The following is a 20,176-nucleotide window of genomic DNA, read 5'->3' as shown; positions in this document are numbered from 1 at the left end:
CGCCCCAGACTGCACACACACCAGCAGATCTTGTGCTCCTGGCAGGCATGATGTTGTGTTACTGAAGGAAGCCTATGTTGTGGAAAACTTGGTCATTACAACGCTGTCTATCATGTGTCAGTGAATGCGAAGAGACCCCTACCCCTAACACCCCTAAACTCCCCCTAGAAGCACAGGGGAGATCCCTAGTGGGTGTGGCAGTGATGTGCTCATGGCGTTGCTGTCTTTCGATGCGGGAGAGACCCTGAGCCTCGTCTGGAGTGGCTGTGTCAGTGTTTCAGTGGATTGATTTATGCCTCTGGGTCACCGTTTAATGAACTCCGCTCTGGCTAAGTGGAACAAAGTGCTGCTCCCCCTCGGCCCCTCTCCCAAGTGGCACGGAGTGACTGACAGGCCCGGGAGATCCGTTCTGTCTGTGCACTGCGATCCCGGGGGCCTACCACTACCACCTCAACCCTGCGAGCCAGCCTAAAGCCCGCGCTTCCTCTCAGTCCAGCCGGGGGGGGGTCAAAGGTTTATGACTGATAATAGATCTGATTTTTAAACAACTGCTTAGATGTTTTCTTTTCCCCATAATGCAAGAGGCATAAATCACGCCTCAGCGTTTGTCCCTGTGTCCTTCTGCCATTGCATGCGACACGTCCCGTCAAATGGGGGGAGATTACAAACGTGTGAGATTTACAGGGGTGTGAATAGGGGGGGAGCCGGAGGCACCGTTCACACGTGGCGGCTCCTAACTTGCTGATTTACACTGCCGGAGTGACCCTGCCGGCTCGCATCTGATCGCGGCTTTCTCCGCCTCCCCCCCCCCCTTCAGTCAGGACCTGTTAATCCTCTCAAAGGAAGCCTCACGATTTCTCATATAACTGTCCTAGGAGGTACACTGGCATGCACACATATGCGCAAACACGCATGCACACACAGACGTGGATACACTCTCACGCAGGTAACCGTACAAAAGGTTATTGTGGCTTAGTTTAGGCAGTGAAAGGGACAGCTTGCAATTCTACATCACATGCCATTTGCCAGGCAGAGCTGCATTTCCTCAGTTAATTTCAAAACAGGGACTTTTGAGTGGAGGGGAAGTCACTGATGAAAAGGAGGTGACTTTTTTTTTTTTTTTTTTTTTTAGCCTTGTCAGTTTGATTTACTTTGGAAAAAACCTCAAAAACACCTGCAGGTGCCGAGTTGTGTCTTTAACGTTTTGGGGTGTAGCTTGCCTCTGCCGCAGTCCCAACTCGTTTGATGTCCTGAAATCTTTCCTGGGCGAGATGCAATTTTAGGCTCATTTGACTAATCCTTATTAAGGGAGAAAGAGAGCTTGGAAACCTAGCCAGGGGCTTTGCAGTGTGAAGCCCATGTTTCCACAGAGCCACTCCACTTCTCTGCTCAAGTCCTTCTGTCCTCTGCAGCCTTGTGTGTCACTGTCTGACGAGGAGCTGAATTTTCGAATATACCATATAGGTGTTGGTGCTACATCAGGTCATGACCTGGATCCCTTGGCGCTGCTGTTCTGTTTGCATCAGATTACCATGCCCTGGTCAGGTTAGCTTTTTCCAATTCCGCTGCAACAAACAATTTCTCAGAGTGCGACTGACGCAGGTACTAAAGGTGATGTCTGTAAACCCCTCACCATTCATCTGGTACGCTGATAAGCTGTGTTGTGGTCTGTCCCTTTTGACTTCTTGATACAACTTCCTGGTGTGGTGGATTGTGGGAAACGTTGGGCAGGCGTTGTGCTACGGCTGTGATTGACCGTCCTCATTATTATTACTACTTTTTATTATGTTTGCTTTGCAGACACACTGATCCAGAGGGACTTGCAGAGCTTACAGATTTTATGTCATCCATGTACTGTATACATTTGGTTATGTACTGAGATTTAACCGCGGATCAGGTTAACTACATCACAAAAGGGTTCAGCAGCATAATAAAAATGGTAGCCTTTGGTGTACAAGCCCATCTTCTTACCACTAGGCCACAGCGCCTTCCTAGACGCATAGCTGGCCTCCTTCCTTCTGGCCCTCGTTACCAGAGCAGTGAAGTCCTCTCCTGCTGCCCCCCCCCCCCCCCCCCGTTCCCTCTCTCTTCCAGGTCTGCCTGTCTCCGGGGAGCTCAGAGGCTGGTTGCCTGGCGTGCGCGGCAGCAGAGCTTGTGTGTGGCCCACGCACGGGAGCCTGCCCCCTCCGTTTGTTTGTCGCCTGAGCTCTCAGAGGGGAGACCGGTCACGTTCTCAGAACAGCCGCCCGCCGCTTCCTGTTGGTGGAAAAATAGGTTGCGTGCGGCAGCGCCGCTGCTCTGAGACCAGCGCCGGGGATGTTACGCTACATTGTATGATTTATTTACTTAGCAGGTGCCCTCCTCCACAGGGCTGGCGGTGTAAAGGCAAGCCATTCAGACAGCATATTAATCAGGCAAATGAGGTTAAATACCTGGCTCAAGGGAGTGGTGGCAGAGTCCCACCTGAGATTTTAACATGGAGCATTGTGGCATGGCCATGCCAGGTCTCAAACCTGTAGTCCTCACTGCATCGATTCTCATCCTGGAATTCAGGATTGACGTGTCTTGTAAAATGTACTCCGTGGCATGCATGGTAATTGCACTGGCAGTACATTCCTGTTCCAGCCATTCCAAGTTTTAGAATACAGGTGAGTGTACTGAGGGGAAGGTGTGGGTTGGAAAGTCCTGGAATGGGTCCATCTGCCATGCATTGGGAGTGCTCAGTTCCACCCCTGCAAGTGCTGGATGCTAGGGATTGGAACAGCGTGTCCATTTCTCTCAGCTATAGTACATGGAGGTTACATCTTCACTGGAAGACTTCCAGAGAGTGGGTGAAGAGATAATCGGAGGAGTGCGTGGCAAGAAATGACGTGGTGGGGTTAATAGGATGGCTTATCTGACAGAATGGAGAATCAGATCTGCTCTGCAAGGGGAATTCATTCAGTGAGGGGGGCATTGACCCCAACCTGAGAATGATGATTTGTATCTGCAGAAGAGACCGGCATAGAGGGAGTCTTTCGAACACCAGCTGATGGCATTTGCAGAAGTGCAAAAACTGGTTGCGCTTGATTGAGTTCAGATGTCAAAGACATTTAAAAAAATGTATACTGCAGGCTGTTTGTTGTCTGAAAAGAGAAGACCATCTCAGAGATGAGTGTGCTGAATATTATATGGAGCTGAATATATTTGACAGTTACTGGCAACATCTCAGTGCAATTTTACATCTGAAGTATTTACATTGAATCTATACACCCAGTATCATGAACATGATGTAACCTAGGACATGACCACCAAACATAAGGATGGCCTTGCAGGATATGTAATTATAAAACTGATCAAAGAAAAATAACCACTTCCGCTGTTAACTAAGTCTTACCATGACATTAGTACATGAAGTAGCTCCATGCATAATAAAAATTTTGTAAATGCTGCCATTGTTTAAAATACATAAATCATAACTGTGAATGAAACATTGAAAACTGTCATACAGAACCCAGCTATACACAAGGAGACATCTGGGATCCTGGGCTTCCTTTGCAATGTCTTGAGCCAACACTTTGAGAAGTTCTGCAGCATTATATGCAGTTTGACATTTGGACTACATTAACTACTGACACAGAAGGGTGAAGCTGATCACCACGCAGAACAGACTGTAATTATATGTTTGTGCCACTGCATGTTTAATAGCCATCCTCAGATCCCTTAGCACTAGTTTTTGGGTCATTGAGCATGTGCTTCTACTCCGGGCCTTAAGGCTCAAATCACCTCCTTGCATTGTTGTTGATTCTGATTTTGCTGTAATGGTGCCCATTTGTGCTTTTAATGAATTCAGGAACTTTGCTATATCAAGAAACGTTTCCTGATTGAGAGCTTTGCCTTTTTCTTTGTCATGGGTGGCCATGGTAAGGTTAAACGGGGGAAGTAAGATAAGTGTCAACACACACACACACACACACACACACACACACACCTGTCTTTCTGCTGTAACCCCATAGCACTCACTGATTTAAGTAATGGGACCTTGGTGGACAGGGGGAAACTCCTGACCTTTCTGTGTATACCAACAAAGTACAGTAAAACAAATCCCTCAAGGCCACAGACTGCTGCGCTTGCACTGAAGCAAGGGGGACCATTTGTCAGTCGAAGTAATTTATATTTCGTCCGCACAGTGGCTGCAGTCAGGAGAACTGAATGACGCCCTGCATGGTTTAGCGTTACTCTGCTGTAATCTGAGCTGCTGGACTCTGGTAACCCGAGCGGGGTTTTGTTCTTTGGGGTGTGGTGTTCGTGAGGTCAGGACTCCAAAGAGCAGCGCTCCTGGCCCGACTGACGGCGTCAGCTGTCGTGGTCGGTGCAGAAGGTGCGGTAATACGTATCGCAGAGTTCCCCCTGTGCGGCCGCAGAGCTGACCCCGAGCATTACCGTGCAAATGGTTACTGTGATCCTCCAACATTTTTGCCAACATTCTCATCCTAGAAAGTCATGGAAAGTGGCCAGATAGCCTCATTTTTGAAAAGTGACAAAAAGTTGCCCACATAAAAAGAAAAGTCTTTCTTGCTAACACTCTGCTTTGATAGTATTTGTATTCATAGTTATGTCCAGCATTGCTAACAAATTACCTGGCTCACTAGCTTCAACAGTAAGCCTATTATCAAAAGTCACTGGTGGCTGGTATTACCTGCTACAAGCATCTGCAAGTGTGTGTCTCTGCAGACACCAAATATTCTAAGAGACATGCAACCCTGTAAGGCATTTTCTCCCAGCAATCCTCACAGGAATTTTACTTACAGAAACACCCCCCCCCAAATATTACATTTATTTGTAAAATACCATTCAAAGCTAAACATATTCAAAGAGTGGCACACAGTACTGCATTGGGCAGGGCAGAAGTCATCGTCCTGTGTAACAGAATGGCCGTTTGGCTGGAGATTTCTGGGGAACCGATGGTGAGGAACAGTGGTGATGGAATACTGTAGTAGGTGTAAAAGAGCCAGTGGCCCAGGGGAGTGTCCAATGAATAACGGCCTTGTGTTAACTGATGTGTTGTGTTAGCTGATGTTCGCAGGGGCGTGGGCTCGCTCTCTTAAATCTGTCGAACTTGACCCCACAAACACGGCACACTCATTTCTGACTGCTGGAGGGGAAGGCGCTGCCAAAGAATAAGACGCGCTTGCATCATTTTTCAGGCAAAAGTCCAAGTCCTCTCAAGTTCAGCCGCCCCCCACCCCCTCTCAGATTTTTCTGCAATGGTGAAGTCTCTTCAGTGTAATAACACTGGCCATCTCTGCTGCTGGTTTGCAATCACTCATCCTGTTTACTCTATAGGAAACGCCCGCACTTGTTGGTACTTCATGTTAGCTTGTTGTGTCTGCTCTGCTGTATGTCAGCGTGCATTATTCCCAGATAATTCCCTTTGATAGTGAAGCGGGGTGCTTGAGTTTGATGGATTTTGCCCTCTTCTCCCCGGCGGTGTTGAGTTGACCCTGACCGCGCTTAACCCGACGCTAAGCTTGACTGTAAATTTATGCTCAGTCTACTGCAAACCTCAATTTCCCCCTTTGTGGTTAAAAATAACCCCTTGTGGTTGAGGGCAGCGGTCCATTAATGGAGAGGCAGGAGCCCCTGTTAAGCCGCAAGTAATGGTTTGAATTTAAACAACGGTGAATTAAACAGAAGCCGTGTAGACTGGTGGAAAAAAACATGATCTCATAGATATAACTCACTTCTATCCAGATTAGTTGTAATGTATCTAATCCTTATTAAAATGGATTTAAGAAATACAGGTGATATAGCATATTTTGATCGGACTGCAACCTTTACAGGATGGCCTGTATAACCAGAAGCATTGAAATTTGGAGAATGTTTGGAGCTATTATATGTTAACATTTTGCTGTACCTTCAGTCAGTCTAGTGTTGGCCTTTAGCTGTAATGTAGCACTTCTCAACACTATAAATGGCTCTGATCCTTACCCTGAAAACTGCAGATTGCGTTGAACCAGAACGTTTTTAGGGTACACGAGTGTATTCTGAAACTCGGTTCTTTCAAGTCATGTCATGTTTTTTCACCTCTGCTGAGTTGGCTTGCTGAGTAGGCTTGCTGTTGCTGTGGCAACTGGCTCACTACTGCCCTCACCCTCTTCAGTGGCTGTAGGTGGAACTGCAGTGACACTATGTAAGTCAATTTGTGAGGGCTGTGTAACACACATTCACCAACTTTATCATAAATCTTAAAGAAAGAGCTGAGAAATGGCTGAAGTGTAGGACCATCCTAAGTGTCAGGTTGCCAATAGCCCATTGGTGTCTGATTTCATTCCATTACTTTTGGTTTCCTTCCTCAGAGAGAATGTATACTGGAAGGATTTACACAGTTAGGATTCACTAGTTAAAGGGGGCGTAAGGTTGAGTTCTGGTGTCAGGGGTCTTGTTACATACGTTGTCATAGCAACAACACTGGAGCAAAAGCAAAGGAGTGTGTAAGTAGCAGACATACAGACAAGACACCACTGAAACATGAGTGCTGTCCTCACTGTGGGACCTTCGTCTCATTTATTATTCTCTTTATAGTGGCATTTTTATGTGTTGTTTTGGGCAAAGAACCCATGACAAGGAATCAACTAATATTTTGTTTATTTTTATGTCGATGTTCAAGGTCTCCTGCCTAAAGTAAATGTCACTCAGCCGTGATAACCCTTCTAGTTCCCAGCCTTGTTAGTCCAGAGCTTGAACACCCATGGCATGAGGGAATTGCTTATTTTAAACATTTAATATTTACTTGATGTAGCTAATTTTCCTTGACACAGACAATTCTTTTCTGAGGGAATGGAGGTGACAAGTCTTAAAGCTGGAATACCTGTATATTTTAAGTCTACTTTCACCACTTGGTTTGCACCTGGCAACTGGCTTTCAACTTGTGGGATAGCTAAATGAAACTGAAACAAGCCTACATAAGCTGCAATTAATCTTTGAACTCATGTTTTGAATGAAGTTAAAACAAGCTGAAGTTGAAACATTGCTGATAAGGGCAGCAGTGTAGTATAGTGGTAAGGAGCAGTGCTTGTAACCGAAAGGTTGCTGGATCGTTTCCATACTGTGGCACTGCTGCTGTACCCCTGGGCAAGGTACCTAATCCACAATTGCCTCAGTAAATATCAAGCTGTATAAGTGGATAATGTATAAAAAACTGTAACCTACGGAAGGAGCTCTGGGTGAGAGCATCTGCTAAATGACAGTACTAGAATGTAAAGTGCTAGATGCTTTGTATACGGTTGTGAGGGGAAATCTCTGTTAACATTTCAGCCAATGGCGAGTGGTGGGCTCCGGTGAAAGAGCTTGAAGACTGCTTTTTCCTTGTCATGTTTCCTCAATGGTATACAACCCATATAGGGTCAGTACACTCACCCAAACGGCCGATGTTTTCTCGCCTTCCAGAAATCTATAAGTTTAATGTTAGTTTAATACATTTCCCAAAAAATGGAATACTAACCCCACAATGTATTTAACCGGGCATAACCAAGTTACGCAAATAGCATCTCAGAACAAAATGTTTAAATTTCAGCTGAGTTTGTCTTGAGGACTTACTGGGGAAGGCTTAGTGGTCAGCCATGCCCTTGTTGCTCGGTAACGGTGACGTTTATATGGTCACCCGCAGCCCATGCTGATAATGCCGTGGCGGTCTCTGATCAGTGCACAGTGCTAGCAGGCCCGTGGATCCTCCAGCCTGAGAGGAAAAAGACCTGCAGGCAGTAGCGGCTCGGCGGAGAGCAAGCAGGCAGGCCTCGTTAAACACGCCCGCCGACCGGCGCTCCCCGCCGCCCACAGCGCCGCTCGGCGCGTGGTAAGAGCCCGCTCGTCTCTGTTCGGCTTTAATGGACTGAGTAATTAATGAGCCGTTCCTGCCGGCACATCTGCGCTCTGTGCATGAACTGCAGTGGAGCATCACCCCCCCAATAAATGCTGTCCCGTTCACTGTCAGCATCTCGGGCTGAGAGGGAGCCCTGGGCCCTCTCACATTGGACTGGACACAGTTTCCTCCTGGGAAGACTGGCTGCTCTCCAGTGGGGCTGTCACTTGCATAAAGCGGACATGAGATTGTTGTTGCACACAGGACCAAACTGTAAAAATCTGTTTTGGATCCATTGTGATTCCTGATGTCTCTCAAAAACATTTTTTAACATTTTTTTTTCCGCAGACAACATTTAACAATGCAAATATCAATGTGCTTTCAAAAAAAACATCCATCCATCCACCCATCCATACATCCATCAGCTTTTAGTGAGTGGACCACCTCCTGGATGGAACACTAGTCTAGCACTGGAGACACAAATACAGGTGTACAAGCACACAGGAGGGTTTTTATGGGCTGTATGAGGAACCCAGATGTTTGGTACAGGAAAGCCATGCAGCTATGAGCAGAACATGGCTAACATATCCAAAACAAAGTAGGGTTTGCATTAACGTCTGAAAGTTTTAAACTTTGCATTTATTAAAGGTAAAAACAAATAAAAGGTCGTTTATGATACCTTCTATGTGCCAGATCATAATTTCGTTCTGAGACATGATTGAGACATGATTTTTGGAAAAAGTAAATTACACTGTTGTCAGTTTTAAGGTAGGTCACACGGTACAGTAAGTAGATTTCATGGTGTATTCTCAGGGCCATGAAACATTTTGTCATTTTTCAAATTTACACAGTTCGAAATGACAATATTTCATTTAGTGCCTAGATGCGACGTATGATAAAACATGCAAGCATCTAGACTTTGATCAGAGTTGCTCTTTATTTTCTGCTCAGGTAAGTGCTTTCCTTCTACACCACTCTACCAGCAGTTTGAACAAGGTTTATTCCACTGCCTTAGTAAACATACAGAGAAAGCGTAGAGTGGAGCTGACAGTAGGGAAACATTGAAAGCAACAGCAGGATGAAAAACAGAGCCTATGATGATTCAAACCAAACCTGCAGAGAACAGTAAATGGCACAAACCACTCAGAGACATTTGGCTGGACAATAGAAGAGTAAAATGCCCTCACCGATGTCTTTGCTGGTTAATTAGTGTTCTGCTTATCAGCAATACTTCAGGAGACCATCGGGGGGCTTGTGGTTAATAAGACGCCTGACCAAGTCGCTCAGTGAGTTAGTGTGTCAGGGGGAACTGCCACATTTCTGTTAAGGCTCAGAAAGACAACGCACTCATACTCAAGAGATCATGAATGCTCCAATGACTGGATGCCCAGTGCTGTTTGCAAGCTGACCGCCTGCAGACCGCGGCCTGTGTGGTTCAATGGGGAATGATGTGATAAGCAACGGGAACGGCAAGATGAATTTCTGATGGGGCAGCAGTGTAGTGGTATGGTGCAAGGCTTGTAACCAAAAGGTTACTGGTTTGATTCCCCACTGAGAAACTGCTGTTGTACCCTTAGCCAAGCTACCTCACCCATACTTGCCTGAGTAAATATCCATCTGTATAAATGGGTAAAATAGTAACCTATGTATGTTGCTCTGGATAAGAGCTTCTGCTAGATATTAATAATGTAGTGTAAATGTAATGAATGGTACTTGAGTAATCATGTACTATGAAAGCATTGATTTGAATAATTTATTTTATTTGATTTTTGTGACTATTGTGACTATTTTCAATGACATGATTTTATTTTGGTAACACTTTGCATTTCTGTGTGTGTGTGTGTGTGTGTGTGTATATATATATATATATATATATATACATGTTAGTATATCTATATTATTATTTTTACTATTATTATATTAAAATATATATATATATAATGTGTGTGTGTGTGTGTGTGTGCTTGTTTACTAACTGATGTGCAATTATTGTGATTACCAAAAACATCTCTCCTGCAGTCCACCTGTGATCTGTTTATATTTCAAAGACATTTGTTTGGGGCCTACAGATTTTTCCATAAGGTAGTCACATTACAGATTGCACTGAGATGGCAATGACCAGTGAACCATTTCTGAAATACAGACAAAAGGTCTTTTCAACTGCTGCAGTTAGTCATGAAGGGGAATTTGTTCTGGTTGGGCTGCAAGATCACAATGTAAAACTGATTACGCTCATTTGCTAATCTGTACACCTAGCCTGGAGGGAGTGAAGTGGAAGTATCAGCCAAAGCATTGATCTTATGGAAAAGAAAAAGGGTCATTCTAATCAGCATCCTACAAGGCAAAACGAGCAGAAATCAGTTGACGGGGGGAACGGTAATGAATCAGACGCAAGGTAATTGGCAGAGGAAGTGTGCTCTCAGTCCAGTGAAGGTGTCTGGAATCACAAGATTGCGCCTTATGGACCCGGCCTTTTTGCTGACTCAACAGCACCAGAGGCAGAATGGCTCCTTCACCGAGTCCCTCACTTAGCCAAAACACTTAGTCTGTGTGTGTGTGTGTGTGTGTGTGTGTGTGAGAGAGAGAGAGAGAGAGAGAGAGATTACCCAATGGAGTAAAATGCATCTGTCACATCTGAGTAATCTGTAGCAGGCTGTTACTTGGTAAATCATTTCATATCAGTATATCAGAGAATATCATTATCAGTATATCGTTTATTTTACACAAATTAAGGACATGTTTGTTGTCATCCACTTTGGATTTTCAGTCTCCATTGAAGCAGAGACTGCAATCTAACAGGATGGTTTCCACATCCAAATTGCAAATTTAAGGGGTAAAAATCCTGACAGCATGAAGAAATCTGTGAGCTGGTTGCCTGACACATTTTCTTTATTTGATCTGGTTGTAATATGCCATTGGCTTTTCTGAAACCTTGTTGAACAACATAACATATTGGTAGTTTATTGTTCTGTCTGAGCAGTACATCTTTTATGCCAGTGTTCCATATTCATTTGTCATCTCCTCAAGTGCATTGTGGGTTTCGTGGATTCTGATATCATTTTTGTCAGCAAGCCTCAAAGGATGTCAAAACCATGTCATTGCAGGCCTTCAACGTGTAGCTTGTATTGTCTGACACAAATGGAGTCACGTTTTTGAAGTCAACTTGCAAAATGCGTTTAAACATTTCATGGTGCCATCTGCCACTGAGGACTAATTCACATAGAGTAGATACATTGAATCAGCCAGAATCACTCTCAGAACGTCCATAATTAATTATCCTTGCGAAACATGAAGTGTCTACAGACAGTGTTTCAGATGTTTTCGTCAGTTCTTTCATTTTGATTTCTTGTAAGTCCGCTGTCCACAGCAGATGTGCATTGCAGAGTTGACTGGCTGAGGGAATTGGCCCACCATTTATTACATGCTTGTTTAAAAATGTATGTCATTTTGGATGATCCAGTTTTTTCAGGGGAATATTTGTGCAGATGTACACATCTGTCAGATCATGGCTGACCTCCTTTTGCCCCTGTGTCTTTTTTTGAGTTTCCTTTCCTCCTCCTTTACCTGTAACTGTGTCAGTTTATTGTTGAAATTATACAATTGATCATTATGCTGTTAGTTGCGTAATTGTGATTTCGGTTTAAAAGTTACCCTCTGCTCTTCTATGAACTTGGCGCCCTTTTCTTGACTACGAAAGTAAAAGAATGGAAAAACACAATTGGCTTTCCTGTCAGGTGCGACAATAGTTATTTAATTTAAAATGCCTTTGCCTGTAAACCCGTTAAAGTGGTAAATTTTCCACAGAATCGGGGTCATATGTCGGCGAGGTTGAGTGAACTGACTGAGAGATAAAGCGATACTATGTTCTTGCCTTGTTTATTTCCATTCACAGGCAAGCTAGCTGTGCGTTAGTAGTGGAAACAAAGCCATCAATGTTTTAGTTTCAAGTTGTATAATTACATAAATCTTTTGCATTTGCATTTTATCACACCTGACCCCAGAAAATGCATGGTGCTCCAACTAATGACACATTCTTTTTTCCAGAACTCTGCTTACCTGGTTTTTTTAGTTTGCAATTACATTTACATTTATTCATTTGGCAGACACTTTTATCCAAACAACTTACAAATGAGGCACAGTACAAAATGAATAACCATGTCAGGAGTCAACAATATTAGAAGCTCTGCAACACCAAGTTTCAGTTGTTGGCCAGACAAGGTACAAGCTAGCTAGTAGAGATACAAGTGCATGAAACCAAAGATATGAGTTTTTTTGAAGGAAAGCAAAGATTAAAGATTTGTTCAAACTTAGTGCACCAGTAGCCCGGTAGATTTTCTGTTATTTTGGCTGGCAGGGAGTCTGGACGGCCACCACGTGATCATTGAATCACATTCATTTCGGTTGTTTATGTCACAGACTAATCCAGCCCCGTCACACGCAATCAGACAATGCATTTCAAAACCAGGGGACGCAGAGGAAGTATCATGAGGGGGATTTGAACTGTTTGATTAATCCGTTTTTAAAGGGGGAGAAATGTCATGTCAGTCTCTCTCTCCCCCCCGTCTCGGCTTACGCCCACGTCACTGTATGTCCTCATTGACGGGAAGTAGTAATCCACAGAAATTCACCGAAGACAGGAGACTGCATTGTTTATCTGCAGCAGTGGCAGTAAGATGAGGTCATGGTGAGGCCTGCTGGGACACGTCTGCTGCCCTGTTAAATACATTGGCCATTACCCTCCTCCCTTTCCGCGTCTTATTTTCATACACAACATACAAGCCCATTCTGAGCTGAGCTTTAATATTTAACCATATTATCACCTACTGGATCAGTATTAAAATTTTATGAATAAACAATTACCAATAATCAACCAAACCTCTGGAGTGGTAATTTTTTCCCTTATTAATACTCACATCTGAAACGGCAGAAAATGAAAAAGCTGTTGTTCATTGGAAGAGTGATCAGACACGGATCTCTTTGCAGGGAATCATTATGTGCGCAGAAAGAGCTGGAGTTTCATACAGTGCTTGAGAAACTTTAATGAGCACTGCAGCTAATGTTTAGCGTGCCGCAGTCCTGGTTCCCCCTGCTCTTGCCTGTTTCCAGGGAGAAAGTGAGCATGCAGTCGTGATTCTTCTGTATCTCAATACACGACACAGAGACCTGGCTTTTTTTTTTTTTTTTCTCTGTCTCTGTCGTGACCCGTGGGCGAATTGCTGCATTCCATTGTTGAGCGTTATTTTAAGAACCCCCTTCGTACGTCAGCATTCTGCGAGGCTTTTGATTGGACGCGCGTTATCCACACAAAACCGCTTGTCCGTTTCCTTGCCTCCGGGGACCTTGGTTTTGCCAAGGACAGTCCTATTCAGCAGTAACCACCGCAGAAATGACAGCGAGGAACAGGTGTGTTAATCCTGGTGACTGGGAGACGGCCCGACCCTGAGACTCCTCCCATTACGTTCTTGGTATAAGAGAGCTGATAGACGCCCATGTTTGCTGTGTGGTACTTGGAGGTTATTTGAGGGGTGACAGTGGAGGTGGTCGGGGAGGCCTTCAGCAGTTGACCTTGCTACCGTAGGGCACTCTGAAAAGTGTAACAGTATGGGTTGAAGCAGTGCAGAGCCCACTGGCAGAGAGTTTGTACAGCCCTTTTTTGTTCTGTCAGAACAGAGGATGATGGGGAAAATGGCGCCACATTGAGTCATCACCTCTACCTGGTTTGTAATTAGGTGTGCATGACTGAAGGCAAAGCCCTTAACCGTTCTTTGGTATTTGTCATGAGTCAGTGTGTACGTTTTTCAATAAATTCTTTGCTTTGCTCTTACTTGGGAATATAAACCCCAGTGCCCACATTTTGAGGGAGTCAAAAAAATTCATCCCTTTCTCCTGTAGGCAGGGATAAAACCTGAAAGATTTCACTCTTATGAATCATACAAGAAACAAATGATGTGCTAAATGTGCTTTTCTATAGGATACACTGTCATGGTTGTCTGTGATTCGCTGAGAAAGTACATTTTAAGCTTTCCAACAGTTCCATAAGTATTCATGAGGCTGATTACACAGTGTACTCGAAATCGTATTCGATATTGATGTACATTATCAGGATGATTTATTTTTGCTACATGTTAATTACATCTAGCACTTGTATTCACATTATCCTCCATGTTGACCCTTATAATAGCTGCTGAGCTTTATCTGTTAATAAATGCATGATTCATTTCAGTTCTTCATGAATTGGATATCAATAGTATAATCTCTTTTGGATTTGCCGGTTAAAATCACATTCAGCTTTTTTGGTGAAGTTGTACTAAATCAGATTGGCAGAACTCCCTCACTAATCTAGACACACAGGCACACCCCCTCCCTCTCCCACATACGTGGACCTAAAGCATATATTTTAGGGGATTATTATTGTAAAATAATACTCTTTAAATCTTTAAATAATAATGCTCTTTACATACCCCTTTGTCCTTTGCATACAATTCTCATGTCTGGTACATTTGAATCCTGTTGTGTTGTGTGTAAAGGAAGCACAGCAATGACCAAGACACAGTTAGAGCAGTCAGAAATGCTCTGATGCAGCCACCTGCATCTCTCCATGAAGTTACTGACCCACCACACACCAGAACCTCTAGAACCGGGTCCCTATCATGGCCCTTTTCAGTCTAGACTCTGTAGAATGCTCCTTCTTTTAGCAAAGATCAGTGCTTATTACAGGAACAAGCTCTTGTCTGACCATGGAGGTTTGGATTTCTTTGCTGTAGAATGTTTCCAGATGCAGTTTTAGTAGAATGAAAAAACTCTGAAAATGGTGAAGTTTGATTGAGTTAAGAGTCCTTAATCCTATTTGCTGATAAAAAACAGTCATCCCCTTTCCCGGTTCAACCCTTAGGCTGTGAGAAGGCTGGGGGAAGTTTATTTTTTGTATAATGCTTAAAAATATTTTTTTTGCTTTTAGCTTGGTTTTCTTCCTCCTCTGATGTGAATATCCTTAGCATGAAGGACGCCAAGAAATAGCCTGGGGAGCAATGGGTCTTCTTCAAGCAGAATAGTCCCGTTGATTGTACTTTGCCTTGAACTTGCTGGTATGCCAGGCTATAGACTGGTCAGATGAGATGTTAGAACTATGTCTGTTGTGTCCATTTACTCGCCAAGCTTGAAAACAAACAGATGGTTACAGATGGAAGCAAAAAGCCCTTTGAGGATTCATATGTGGATTTCATGTGTGGATATTCATTGTGAATTTTCAGAAGGGGGTGCGTGGTGAGAGTGAAAACCCGGACGATGTGGCCTCATGTCAAGATGTGCTCCTCCCTCCTTTGGGGCTGTGGGGTGAAAGGTTGGTGGGGAGCATATTTTTGTGTGGACAGGAAAGGGCAAGAGTGGCTTTTGAAGAAATGCCATGACTGGTATATAATCTCCCCTAAGGTTCTGTGCTTGAGCTGAGCTCTATGGTATAGGTCTTTGCTGTAATTACTGAACACTGAATTACTTACAGAGTGCTGAGTTAACGAAAGTGTTTCAGAAAGATTCCTCTGGCTCTTCAAAGAATCAAGTCTAGAACCTTCACTCTGTGTTATTTTTAGAATTTGGGAAATAATCGCCTTTGAAGATGTCCCTTTGAGGTCAGTCGAATATGCTGATTTGTTCCCCTTATAGTAAGTAAAGGGGTGTGGAAACGCCAAGAGAAGTGTCGCTTTAATTGGGATGAGATTCATCGTCTGAAATGAGCACTCTAAACGCTCAGCATGTGTCAAGATGAGAAAATGATTAAAACCGTGAAAGACTGGAAGTAAGGCGGTTACATGATTACTGAAGATGTTTGTGCCAAAAGCTATATCCTGCTGTTTTGACAGTAAAGCAATACTTTACAGCTGGGAGCAGATGGCAGCTGTGCTCTCAGATTATTAGTAGAGTTTTTTCCTAGCTTGAAACCCTAGATTTTGCTTTTGAATCCAATATATTTTAAATAATGTGTTTGCTTCTGTCTTAATAATACCTGCGCTAATACAATGTGATATGACACGGGATCCTTTGCAACTGTTCCATGAGAGGAGAAATCTAAGAAGCGCAATCATAAAATATGGAAACGGAGCTTGAATAGCCCTGCTGAAGAACATGGGATCAAAATTTCAAAGAACACAAGAGCGTAATCATGCTCATTAATCTTCGTAGGTACTGTTCAGAGATTAGAATTTAATATCGGAAAGATGGGATATGCAACAGATTCGTTTTTTTTTGGTTGGTTTTTTTAAGCACCAATGTAATTTATTGTTGAAATTCAAGACTATGTTTAGGCATTGAATATTTTTGTCAGACCGTGACCCAGGACCCTGCTGAGTGTACCCCCTGAGGTAAATTATAAATTTAGGTGTTGCAGTATCGTATTCTGTACTTCTGTGGGCCTACTAAAAATGTTATGAACAGTACATCTCTGTTGTTTACTTTTGAAGGGTCAGAAGAAACAAAGTGTCAGTGTATCACAAGAAATATATTTGCCAATGTTTATCAATAACTGAGTCTGAACATCTTCCTGTTTAACATAAGGTCGCCGAGAATTACTGAGCATGCACTTGGCCCTTGAGCCATGCTTGGAAAATGTGACAAATGGGAGGTTCGGCACTAGGTCTACCACAGGTTTTCCCAGACTAGCTTATAACAATGTCATTGCAGTGTTCATATGAGTTTGCTTTTACATTGGTGGTCTGGTCACATTGATGTGCAGCCTGGGTTTTGTTTTCTCTCAAAGAATATCCGATGACCGTGGAGCAAAAATGGCGGAATGCATTTGTTTTTGAAGATCTACTTTTATGGTCAAACATTAAGACACAGACTGAATGTCCCCATGGTTTGACATTATGTGGAAAACAAAAACATGTATAAAAACAGAAATTATTTTGCAACAAATAACATTAGGAGAGGTGACATCAGGAACCAATATATTGGCTGTTTCTTGTACTTTTTTTAATTGTGATATCACCTCCCTGAAATCCGTTGGTATCAAGAACAGATGCAATACCTCAAGGAGGTGGTGGCAGACAGAAAAAGAGAGATCTTTCGGATCTTCACTGTGCACCATGTCTTCTCCAGACGGCTTATTGAGAAGTTTGACATAAAACTCATAAAACCATCTCTATTTCTGCTCCTGTGGTCCCTCTGTTTCTGTTTTGTCTCTGATCTGGATAAAGATGACACTGCTTAAAATCCAAATAATGATTCCTTTTGAATTTTTTTTGGAAACTGTAAAAAGTGTAAAAGTGTGTAAAAAGTGCAGGCATGTTTCCCAGAACATGTAATAAGTGAAACTATGGAATTATTATATGAAGTGTTTATGTATCCCAGTCTTTTTGCTAATCGTGTGTTAAGCACAGTGACTTGGCATAGACCTTTATGGTCTTCAGTAAAGAATCACTTCAGAGTGTTGAAGCAGCTGTGCTATGTTACCCACTCTTTTACATGGTAAAATACATTACAACCGGGTCTTCCAGCTGGTTAATTGATGAGTGCTACTTAAGCCATGGATTTCTGTGACTTGCTACCTCATAATTAATGGGTTCCGTGTTGTTTGCGTGTGAAGGGTGGCCTTCATTGTGCAACACTTCATTGTGTTATGTTTTTGAACATCTTTCTTATGTTTCTCAATAAAATGAAATTACAGTTACAGAAACGCATTACATGTGATTTTACAGTTGGGTGTATTGTGAAGCACATTGTCATCTAGAACAGATTGTAAATCTGGTTCTTCTTTTCATTCTGTATAAATCTTTTATCTGCTGACCTCTGTTCACTGTTTAGCACTCGAGGTGCCATTGTGTAGAACAGCTTCTCCACTTGGCTCAAAGCCACGGTCTCTCTCTGTCATTGTTTTCAAGTGCAAACTCAGTTTGATCTAGTTCCTGATAGTTAGCAGTGAATAAAGAACATGTAGTCACTTATTCAAAGTCTCACACGCAGTGTACAGTTGTATTATTGTACATGCATTAGCAATTTATATAGCTAGATACCAACTGAAGCAATTTTAAATAGTGCACTTTACACAGTTTTTAAATTCAGATTCAAATATTAATATTACGCATATGGTTTTGTTTCTCTGTGGTCAAAGGGTCAGCAGGAAGTCCATGGTGGGAGTTGTTTGGCCCAGGCTCCTATCTGAATAGCACTGGTGTACAGGGTAGATCATTTGTCAGCCATGCCCTGTGAAGGCATAGATAAATGTCCTGGATGCTGTAATGTAATTCTGTAGGATCACACAGCGATCATACATGACTGGGTCAAATCCATCTGCTGCTCTGAAGCTACGTTGTTGTACAAAATAAGATTGAGGCAGATAATTTTGTCTGGCTGCTTTCATGCCCCAGTTGTTTTTGATGTGCTTTATCAGGCTAATTTATTTTTGGTTATCTTCGTTATATCTGGCTCTGTGTATGGTATGCTGTGCATTCACATGCCGCTCAGTTTTAGCTACAACACATTGTGATGCTGGAAGCTGTATGAAGTCACAACTTCAAACATTTCAGAATAAAATGAATGCAGCCAAGGTGTGGTATCATGCAGGCTGGTGTTGTTGTGTCATCATGATGTCATGAATCAGCCTTGTGCTCGGAAACAAACTGTTGCGTGAAATAAGATTGAGTCAGATACTGTTGTCTGGGTGCTCTCATGCTCCAGTTGCTGTTGTCTGTAAGATAAGAAAACCAAGTGAAGCGAGGTTATTGAAAGCTGGGTTTTTTTTTCCCCCCTGTAGAAGTGGGCGGTGTGTCGTGAATCATTTTTCTTGCCTGTTTGCTGCAGACATCTCTTAGCACTGATGCTGGTCACTCATCAGTTTTGGGTTGTCTGTGTGTGCCCTGTGGCACTAACATTAGTTGACCTGGTTGAGCGGGCTCCGTTGCTCATAGGACCAGGGTACTCTCCCGTCATGTCTGGACCTGCTCGTCTGAAAGTGAGCTCCACTTTCAGAGCCCCCTGCAAGAGCAGACCTCACATGCGGGGAAGTGTCACAGTTGTGCCAGAAAGTGTCACTGTCACCAAAATGTCCACTTTACCCTGAGAGAAAATCATTTTAGCAGCAGTTTGTCCTCTCATTGCTTTCTAACAGCTCAGCCAGTGTCACCCCACCCTTTCCATAGGACCCAATCTTAGCTGTAGTCATACATGGTTTGTAATCATCATTGAAAATTGTATCTCTCTTCCTGAAAAGTCAAATATTCCAGGGTCCTTGAAAAGTCAAAGAAAATTAGCTAAATAAAAAAGTAGGTTAATTCATCTCTCTTCCTTGCTAACTCATTAGCTTACTGTGCACATACTGGTAACCAATTGGCTTGCTTGCTGGCTTGTACAGTGATATTCAATGCCAGGAACATCCACTAGGACTGTATGTGTCCAAGCAAAAATGTTTTGTAAGCAGTCTCTCAAATATATCCCCCACTGCAGTAACATCTTCAGTAGTAGCTCAGATACAAAGAAGTTTGACTATCGCAGCAACAGAAAGAACGATGTTATTGGAGAGGTTCAGTGGAAGTGTGCGGACTTTGTGCGTACTGCGGCATGCAGGTCATTACGGTTGGTGGTGAAGAGCAGGAACCTGACGCCGGTGCATCGCGACCTGCTACGTGCCCGGTGGGAGCGCCCTGGATTCACTGCGAACACCGGATCACGTTTCCTTATCGGAAACGGAGCCGGCGGGGTCAGTTCTGATGGGACACGGGATTGCGGTATTGGCATGGTGGCAGCCCAAAGAGGTCGTTCAGTCTTTGTGCAGAGTCTCTGGAGTGAGGGCCTCTCTCTGGTTTCGGGGCTGCTTTCGGTTGCACCTGTCTGAGGATGCTGCTGATGTCCACCCGTATTGCCTTTCTGCAGCACACGTCGGTCGATGGCTACCCGGAGCCCCTGGTCCTTCCCTCTAAGTCCACCAGCAGGCAGAGCCTCCCGCGCTGCCGCAACTCCATCTCCTCGGCCTCGGACGAGCAGCCGCACATCGGCAACTACCGCCTCCTCAAGACCATCGGCAAGGGCAACTTCGCCAAGGTGAAGCTGGCGAGGCATGTGCAGACAGGCCGAGAGGTAAGGGAGACCCGCTAAAAGTGTTCTCGACTGCACCGGGAGCAGGACAGAGACCTGCCCAGACCTTGGCTTAAATTGGAGTCTGTACTGGATTTCTATTTAATTAGCATTTATTGCAAAATTTCATTTAATCTGGTACCAAGGTACGGGGTGTCATTGCAGGGACAGGAGCTTTGAGTCTCGGGGGCTGGCAGTGTAGCATAGGGGTAAGGAACAGGGTTTATGACCGATAGGTTGCAGGTTCAGTTCCTTGTTGGGGCACTGCTGCTGTAC

At 43.7% G+C, this 20,176-nt stretch overlaps 1 protein-coding gene across 1 annotated transcript in view; it reads left to right on the top strand.

Annotated features, from left to right (window-relative positions):
* LOC118789870 (serine/threonine-protein kinase MARK1-like) overlaps positions 1-20,176 on the top strand; it is a 79,768-nt gene that overhangs the window by 6,185 nt on the left and 53,407 nt on the right. Inside the window, exon 2 of the mRNA XM_036546563.1 lies at positions 19,700-19,903. Within this exon, the coding sequence (XP_036402456.1) occupies positions 19,700-19,903 (204 nt within the window). The remainder of the gene's footprint in view (positions 1-19,699; positions 19,904-20,176) is intronic.

The sequence above is a fragment of the Megalops cyprinoides genome, chromosome 15, assembly GCF_013368585.1.
Source record: "Megalops cyprinoides isolate fMegCyp1 chromosome 15, fMegCyp1.pri, whole genome shotgun sequence".
NCBI lineage: Eukaryota > Metazoa > Chordata > Actinopteri > Elopiformes > Megalopidae > Megalops > Megalops cyprinoides.
This window is presented reverse-complemented; position numbering and strand designations above follow the sequence as displayed.